A 9,807-nucleotide genomic window follows, 5' to 3' on the forward strand; every position below is an offset into this window, starting at 1 on the left:
AGCTACACCTCAACTAATTTGATATATTGAAAGATCGACAGATCTTAGAATCAACTTCAGACGAGTTCGAGAGCTAATTCAAAACCGATCCAGTTCGTATTTTCAAGTTGGATTTCAACTTCACGACGAAGGATATCCAATTCCTGGCTCAACTTCACGGCGAATGGGCCACCCACGGTTTCAACTTCATGACGAAGGGAATCGTGCTCACCATTGTCTCTCTTGAGACAGGTTCCCTTGAAACAAACTTTGTCTCTCTTGAGACAATTTCACTTGGAAAAAAACCTTTGAAATTGTTTCTCTTGAAACACAAAAACCTTTGAAACATAAACATTGAAAACATTTTCCTTGAAATGAATTTTGTCTCTCTTGAGACAGTTTCCCTTGAAACAAAATCTTTGAATATGTTTTCATTGGAACTAATTTCATCTCCTCGTGAGATAATTTCTTTTGGAAGTAAGTTTTGTCTCTCTTGAGACAGTTTTTCTTAAAACAAAATTTTGTCTCCCTTGAGACCGTTTCTCATGAAACAACAGATATCTTTGAGATCATTTCCCTTGAAACGAATTATGTCTCTTTCGAGAGAATTTCTCTTGAAGCATCATTTGAACCGTTACACTCAGCTCATGCACATACTTGGGATGGTCGAAAGCATTTCTGAAATCAAAAAAATAGAATGTGCACATCAGATTTGAACATTTGAAGAATTCAAGATCAGGGATTAGAACTTGAAGATTTCAGAACTAAGATTTCAGAAAAGTAACCGGAGATCGAGATTTCTCTCATGAGCCCAAAAATAACATATGTTGCATATGCATTTTAGGCATACCTAAGAGCATTGCATCCATTTCATCACATATATGCATAACTTTTTCAGGTTTTAGCTAGAGTCAATTTCAACTTCGCAGCGAAGGATATTGAGCTCAAAGCTACACAATCAACTCGAGAGTAGATTTCAACTTCGCGACGGAGAATATCTAGCTCGAAGCCAAACTTCACAATACTTGGATTTCAACTTCACGACGAATGCTATTCAAGTCAAGGCTCAACTTCACGACGAAAGGGTCATCCACGATTTTAACTCCACAACGGAGGATATAGCGCCACCCGAGACAACACAAGTTTAACTTCACAACGAAGGGACGGATGGTTGTCAACAAACAACTTCCCAATTTCAGAGCCAATTTCAACTTCACAGCGAAGGATATTGGACTCAAGACAACACAAGTTCAACTTCACAACGAAGGGACGGCTGGTTGTCAACAAACCACTTTTTAGTTTCATTCAGAGCCAATTTCAACTTCACAGCGAAGGATATTAGACCCGGGATAACACAAGTTCAATTTCACAACGAAGGGACGGCTGGTTGTCAATAAATAATTTCCCAATTTTAGAGTCAATTTCAACTTCACAGCGAAGGATTTTGGACTCAAGACAACACAAGTTCAACTTCACAACGAAGGGACGGCTGGTTGTCAACAAAACAATTTCCCAGTTTCAGAGCCAATTTCAACTTCACAGCGAAGAATATTGAACTCAAGACAACACAAGTTCAACTTCACAACGAAGGAACGGTTGGTTGTCAACAAACCACTTTTCAATTTCAAAGCCAATTTCAACTTCACAACGAAGGATATTGGACTCAAGACAACACAAGTTCAACTTCACAACGAAGAGACGGCTGGTTGTCAACAAACAATTTTAACTTCACAGCGAAGGATATTGGACTCAAGACGACACAAGTTCAAATTCACAACGAAGGGACGGCTGGTTGTCAATAAATAATTTCTCAATTTCAGAGCCAATTTCAACTTCAAAGCGAAGGATATTGAACTCGAGATAACACAAGCTCAACTTCACAGGAAAGGGCCGACCGGCTGTCAACAAACAATTTCCCAGTTCCGGAGCCAATTTCAGCTTCACGACGGAGGATATTTGACTCGGAATAATACTACCCACTTCGATTTCAACTTCACGACGAAGGGGAATCGTGCACACAAGCAGCATCCATCTCTAGATTGGATTTCAACTTCACGACGAAAGATATCCAACTCAAAGAAGAGTCATCTATCATCAAAGACCTTTGAGTTCGATCACATTCAGCTCAGAGGTAAATCAAATTTACAGCATAGCTCAAGGCAAGAAGGGCTATCTGCCAGCGAAAATTATCGAGTTTGATTCCATTCAGCTCGATGACACCTCAATCACACTATTGTCCGACTACAATCGAGGTTTTCAAGCCGAGAAGAAGATCTGGGTTAGCTGTGCCTTAGTAGCAAGAAGCATTTTTTCCGTCAGCATAGCTTAAGTCGAGAAAAACTATCTGTCAACGAAGACTTTTCTAGTTCGGTTTTATTCAGCTCGAGAGCATATCAACCACATTGTGGAGTCAAAGGATTACTTTCCATTCGAATTTTTAGCCAAGGTCTTTAAACCGAGAAGAAGACCAAAGTGGACTACAACGAGAAGCCACATTCTGATTCAAATCATTTCAAGATGGACTCAACTTCGCGACGGAGGAGCCATCCGCAACTCAATTCGACAGGGAGTTATTCTTCAACTCCACTGAACGAAAATTTGTGTCTTTTTATCTTTGTCCTATTTTTCGTTCAATGAAAAAAGACAAAGAGGGGTAGCTGTAGACACCAATTTTCTTAAAATATAGAACTAGCAAGAGTTCATCTCCTAAGAGGACTCTTCCACCACCATATCTTTTAAAGCAACAAACACACCAACAAAGGTGCAACAACCGAGCAAGAAGTCTAGTTGCATTAGGATTCTATTGTTTGTTAGTTTTTTTCCACTATAAATACATGTAATCCTTCCCATTTGTAAGACACGATTATCATACGGGATTACGCACACACAAAAAATACCCAAAGCAAATATGCAATTACCCCAAAGATTCGCTTGTAATTTTTAATAGAGAAATAAAAGAGGTATTTTTACCTATATTGCTTCGATTCTCGCTTGCATGTGGCTTGTTTCACTTCTTCTCTTCCGTTTTTACTTTGAAAGGGCCGATGAACACAAGGGAACCGAGATCTTTTCTCTTAGATCTACGCTTCCCCAAGGCTTATTTTGAAAAACCGGTTTGATTTTCGGTTAAAGGAGGGGAAGAGCTTTTTAAAAATCTATATTAGTCCCTTTATTTATTATATGAATATTTTATTCATTTATTTTTATTATTCATGTTATTATTATACGTATATATATATATTTTAAATTATTTTTATTTGATTTTTTACTATATTTTATTATATATATATATATATTTCTTTAATATTTTACTTATAAGTCTATTATTACTATATATATTGTAATTATCTTTATCTAATTATATATATTTTTATACTTTTAATAGTTTATTTATATACCTATTATTAATATATATACATTCTTAATTATTTTTATTTGATTATTTCTTTATTTACGTAATATATCTTATAACTCTATATATATATATTATTTTTTATTATTTTCGTTTTTTATTCATTATTATATTATTTTTTTTAAAATCTTGTGTCTTTATCATTATTATTATTAAACATTATATTATATACTACTAACTTAGAGGGCCTATTTTTTTATTTTATTTCTAACTAAAGTCTCTCCCACTTTCCTCTTTTTGTCTTATTTATGACTAAAGCCTCTCACTTTCAGTGAAGTGAGAGGGTAGTTTTTCTATTTTTAAATATTTGTTATATATATATATATAGCTTATTTATTTTATTAATACTTTGATGTATATAATATATATATATATATATTTTTTCTTTTTTCAAATATTACTATATATAATTATTACTTTACTATTTTTTTCCTTATCTTATTTATTTATTTTATTTTTTCCTTTTATTTTATTCTCTTTATCTTATTTGTTTTCTTTACCTTGTTTATCTAACACATTTCTCAATTTTTTAAGGATATTTTCAAATCAATTTAAGGTAAGTAATCAGGATCAAATTTTACCTTTTTATTTAAAATTACAATTTTCTTAATTTAAGACAACTGAAAATTATGTGGTACCGAAAGGGCGGTTCAAGGGTGCTAATCCTTCCTTGACCGTAACCGACTCCCGAACTCGACACGTTTCTGGTACAACGCAGATCAGGTAAAATGGTATCCGACCCACCTAAATTCGTTTTAAAGTGGTCGGTGGCGACTCCCAATCCATTTTCCTAAGTCGAAGCCCAATTTCGGGGCCTAACCGAAAGACGGTTGCGACATTATCAAATATAGATTGGTTGATTGATTTTTAAAATAAAATAAAATATTCAAAATATTAACATGGGGTTTTCAACGGTAGTAACATCTAATGTATCTAAAGTGATAATATTTGTAACGTTAGACACCTGAATAAAAAAATAAAAATAGACACCACACTGAGAAAAACAGTATAATTTAAGCACTTATTTTCTAATTAAGCCATAAATTTATTATAAACGTTTTAATTTTTCATAAAAGTTAATTACATCACATATACTCAAAGTATGACAATTATTTTAAAATGGTCCCTAAATTCTAAATGTTCCAATTTCATCCATAAAATATGATTATTATTCTAAATTAGTCCTCAAACTTTTAAAAATTTCAATTTCATCCCAAGCTATATGTATATACTAATAATATCAATTGTTAAGAAAACAGATAGGTCAAGTTATATTATTATATGTTTGAAAAAAAATTAGGTTAAATTATGATTGAAATTAATTATATACATGGATAAACTATGGATGAAATTAGAATATTCAAAAGTTTAAGAACTAATTTAGAATGAGAATAATAATTTGAAGATGAAATTATAATATTAAAAATTTTAAGGACCAATTTAAAATGAAGGTTATAATTTGAGGATATATGCTACGAATTTGAACTCTAAATAAAATATCATTTTAATTGTTAGAACAAAAAGATTATCGATAACTTTTTTTGTAAAAAACATAAATGTTAAACTTTTATATTAAAAAATTTTGATTTTATTTTATGCTTTTATTATAATGTCATTAAGGCTTTTGTGTCATTCTACTAATTATATTAGGTCATTGATATGCATGTTTGATTTTTTTTCCAAGTAGAAATGTTTGCAATTGTTGCCGTTGTTATTACTCTTTGATTTATAGAAACGTTTGATATGCATGTTTGATTTTCGAGCACCAACAATTGCAGCAGAGTGATTGAATGTTCATTATCAAATGGTTGGGATTATTTAAAACATATATTATTTTATAACTACCTTACCTTAAAAAAAGAATGATGGAGTTGTCGTTCTTTAATCAATGAACTTATTGCGGACGGTGTGTAATAATCTTGGTTATGTCGTCTTTTATGATCATTTTTTTAGTTTTTTATATTTCTAAATTTTAATGACATTTTATTTGTTGTATTTATTAAAAAATAATTGATTTTTTTAAAGTTTTAACACATTTTAATATTAAATTTGATGATATCTCTTTAATTAATATTTATTTGATTGTTTTATTAATTTAGTTCTGATTTAAATCTAAGTTGATTCCTTAATCATCTAAATAGGTCACGTTTAGGTTATGATAAATTTAAGTTGTCAATGTACGGTTATCATTATATTTATTTTTATGTTAATATTGATGATGTTTATCATTCACAACTAGTTATTAAGTTTTTTCATATCTTAATTTTTTTAAATTATTTAATTACATTTTTAATATTTTAATATAACCCATTTTATATTACCTAGTAGTTGATCTATGTTTAAAATTAGATATCTTAGAAGGAAATATAATTGTTGTCCAAATGATTATACTTTTATACATAAAAAATATACATTTAAAACAATGAGTAAATTAAGCCCGATATTTCTGTCAAAATATAGCTTATATATAACAAATTTATTAATTGATTTGTTTAAATTAAATATTATAGAAAATCTTTAGCGTTACTTAAAAATCTTAATATTTCATCGTCAAATTAACTAATAGTTAATATATTTACATTATCTTTTGTATTAAATCATATTTAGATTCAATTTTGATTCTTCTTTTATTCTAGAAAAATAAGATTCGACCATGATTAGAGATTCAGCAATAAAACCACTTACAGCCGGATGGTTCCGACAAAGCAGGGTCCCGATTCAACAATAGTTTTAGGATAAAATATGTGAGAGATTATTAAAATATATTTGAATACTTTTTAATTATTAAATTTTAAAAATTATAAAATAATTATTTATTTTTTATTCAATTATCGAAAGAGTATATATATATAATAGAAAGATCAAAAGAGATATTAATAATTAAATTAACATGCTATATTATCCTTTAGCAACAGTTACAATTGCGATAATTACTTTAACCGATAGAAAATTGTAACAATTATTTTATAGTTTTTAAAAATTTAATAATTAAAAGATTATTTAAACATAATTTAACGAGATATAGGGTACTTACCATAGTTTTAATAAAGCGAGGTCCCAAGCCTAAGCCGGACCAAATTCTTTGTACAAAAGCTCCTCCAGTCTGCAAAAGATATTTTTGGAGTCTTGAAGTACACAAATCCCATTTAACCAATGAAATTTTTCACAGTATATTGTAAAAAAAATTAGTTAGAGATTTTCAGAGAATCATATTTCCATACACACACGTATAAATTTCTTAAAACACTAGTATTTTTAACATGGTTTCAAGCTAAGCTTAAAGAGAACTTTAAAGTAGTATAATATTCAAGCTAACCTGACTTCTAAATCGATATCAAGATTAAGGTTGTAAATGAAATGAGAGAGATCATAATTATTCGAGATTCACTCGATCAAAGCTCGATAAATAATCGATTCGAATTAATTATATAATTCGATTTAACTTTTCTCAGAAAATAGTTATAAAAAAAACAGAAGTTAGCGTACCTGTGTTCCTCCTCTGTCCACGGAGTTGCTTTCTTCTTCTCATTTTCTTTTGAAGTGGAAGATATCTGATTTTCGGAATTGCAACTAGACGATAAGGCAGATGAATCATCAGCATAATTAGGAACTTCAACTCGACCGGCATCGATTTATAAACATCGTGCAAAACATATCAAAATGCACTTTCACTTCGCCGGCTGACTTTCGAGGAATCCTCTCGGCAATCTTCTTCCACCGATCTGAGGTTTCTTCCCGGAAGATAACCAACGCATCCTCAAACAGCTCATCCTCCAAACGAGTCCACTGAGTTGTAGAATCCCGTCTCGACGAGCTAGTTAAGAAAGGATTAGAGTTATTTTGATTTTGCGGAACCATATTCTTTTGAGGGTCTAGATGAACTTTCTTGAAGTTTTTACTTTATAGGTACAAATGAACTTTCTTGAAGCTTTTATTTTGCAATGCAAATTAAAACAAGACGGTTATGACCTGAACTTGGGAGGGTTTAGGGATTTTGGATTTTCTTTAGTTTCTAACGAGAATTCTCAGTCAACACGACTTTGTTATAAGGGTAATTACGCTTAACAGACTTAATATACGATTAAAGAAATATTTTATTAAAAATATTAATATTTTTTTAATATTTTTGATAAAACGTTGGCTAAAATATTTTTTTATTCTTAATAATATATATATTTTTTAATTACGTATGTACATTCTGGTGTAAACAAAACTAACCTTGTTAAAATTGTTATAGTCTTTACTTTTAGTATCAGTTTGATCATTAAAATTGAAATTAAAAAAATATATAAATAAGAATCTATATATCAACCAAAGTAGTTAAATGAAATGTTATTTTTACGGAAAAATAAAAAATTAATATTTTAAAATATCTTAATTTTTTTTAAAATCTCAAAAATAATCTCAATTTCTTAAAATTTATTATTTTATTCTCCTTTGCTCTAACCGCCGATTATCTTCGGATACCCATACATCGACAAATGATCACCCATACATCCCCGATCACCTATTGACCGATCATAATTTTTGCTATCATCTCAAAACCCAAAATTTTCAAATTCCTACACTTCAATGCCAAAAATCCCAAATTACTTAAACTTTTTAGTCAATTGTGATAATCGACCGTTTAGCAGGCTATGACACCCAGTTGTTTGGTCATTTGGTCAACCGTTTAGCCATGCAAAAGTGAGAAGCAAGCATGTGAGGGAGAGGGGAGACGCATTTTGGGAAGTGTTTTTTTAATTATTTTTTTAAATAAAAATTTTAAAATTCTATAAATGTGACACATGTCACTTGAGTTTTAACAATTATTATAGTTGAGAAACCTAAAATGATAATGTTTGTAATGTTAGAAACATGATGTAGAAAACGCAGCATAGTGGGTACTTGTTTTCTAATTAAGCCTTTATTATATTCTAAATTTATTATTGAAATTTATTTTTAATCAATAAAAGTATTTTAAAAATTTCAGATATTAATATGGATAAATAAATTTAAGGATTAATGTTGGACAGAAGAATTCGGTGTTAAGAGAGATGATTAATTTGTATAAAAACAAATTCAGGCACCAATGTAGAAAAATAGTGAGATTTAGGGATTAAATAAAATTTTATCCCAATACAAAACACAAAAGGAGGAGAAAAAAATCAGACCTTTAACCATTCCGAAGCAGCAAAGAACCTGGACTTTGCCTTTTGCAGGAGGTGACCAACTATTTTATGCCAACCAAAGCATAGATGAAACCCTTAACCAGTTAACAAAATCAAGAGAACAAGGAAAAGGAATAACTATTTTCAAAGAAAACAAAAAAGAAATTAATCAGTTCTGCATCTGGAATGTTTCTGTTCCGTGTATATAAAACCAGCAAGTCTCGTAATTCATCACCAACGTATTGATCAAAAGATTGTAAACCAAAAGCCATGGATTCCAAGCTCCAGCCTATTTACGAAGATTTCGAGGTTCACGCTGAATGGCTTCATGAAGCTGCAGACGACACATTGATTGCTTATTTACCAGGTTCGTTCTTGATCCTATTTTTGATATTTTAGACTAAAGCAATGGATTCAGTTCCAGGCATTAATCAACCTAGTAATAATCTATTTTCATCTCTAAAAATTCTAAATTCTCATATATTTTAGATGTTCTTTTTATATTTTCGATTCTTAATCTGTTCCCGCTGTTAAAATTTTATGCATGTGATTCATGCAACAGGGTTCAGGAAGGAGCAGCTTACAGTTCAAGTAACAAGTAGGGGGGACCTGAGGCTGTCTGGAAAAAGACCAGTTGGTGACAACAAATTCAGCCGTTTTACCAAGGAAGTCCCCGTTCCATCAAATTGTGACCAGAACAAAATCAGAGCAAATTACAAGGATGGTATACTTTACATTAAGATCCCGAAACTGATCGCCCCGGTCGACGGGAAGCCGGAAAACTCAAAACCATCGGCCGAAAACCCGATTCCAGACTCCGATCTAAGGGCTGCAGAGGTTCCAGAGAAACAAAACAACAGTCTAGAACAAGGAGTTCAGAAAAGTCCTCCCAAGGCCAAGGAGGCCGACAAAGTTCCAGAGCAAACACCACGTAAACAGAAGGAAATCGAAGATAACAGCAAAAGCAAGGCATCTAATGAACCTGATCATCCCGGGCTGATGGAGAAGGACATAAATGGTTCGGATCAAGAGGAAAATAGTAGTTCAATAAGCGAAAAGCCTGCTGATTCAGGCCGATATGCTCTTAAGAAAACTGATATATATTGGCAGCTAGGGATCCATCATGAACGAGTTATTGGGGGGTTAGCCAAGGGGATGAAGAATCCAAGGAAAGTTATGAACATGGTTTTGGCTGTTCTATTGATCGCGGCGCTTGCTGTTTACGTTAGGAATGCGGTCATGTCTACGAGGAACTACTAGAACTAA

At 31.4% G+C, this 9,807-nt stretch overlaps 1 protein-coding gene across 1 annotated transcript; it reads left to right on the forward strand.

Annotated features, from left to right (window-relative positions):
• The first annotated feature begins 8,811 nt into the window (after positions 1-8,811).
• On the forward strand, positions 8,812-9,801 carry LOC120132061 (inactive protein RESTRICTED TEV MOVEMENT 2-like). Its single transcript, XM_039148908.1, has 2 exons — positions 8,812-8,908; positions 9,104-9,801. The coding sequence occupies exons 1-2, from the start codon at positions 8,812-8,814 to the stop codon at positions 9,799-9,801; spliced, it is 795 nt and encodes a 264-aa protein (XP_039004839.1).
• Positions 9,802-9,807: the final 6 nt, after the last annotated feature.

This window comes from Hibiscus syriacus, unplaced genomic scaffold (genome assembly GCF_006381635.1).
Source record: "Hibiscus syriacus cultivar Baekdansim isolate YM2019G1 unplaced genomic scaffold, ASM638163v2 tig00110557_pilon, whole genome shotgun sequence".
Lineage (NCBI taxonomy): Eukaryota > Viridiplantae > Streptophyta > Magnoliopsida > Malvales > Malvaceae > Hibiscus > Hibiscus syriacus.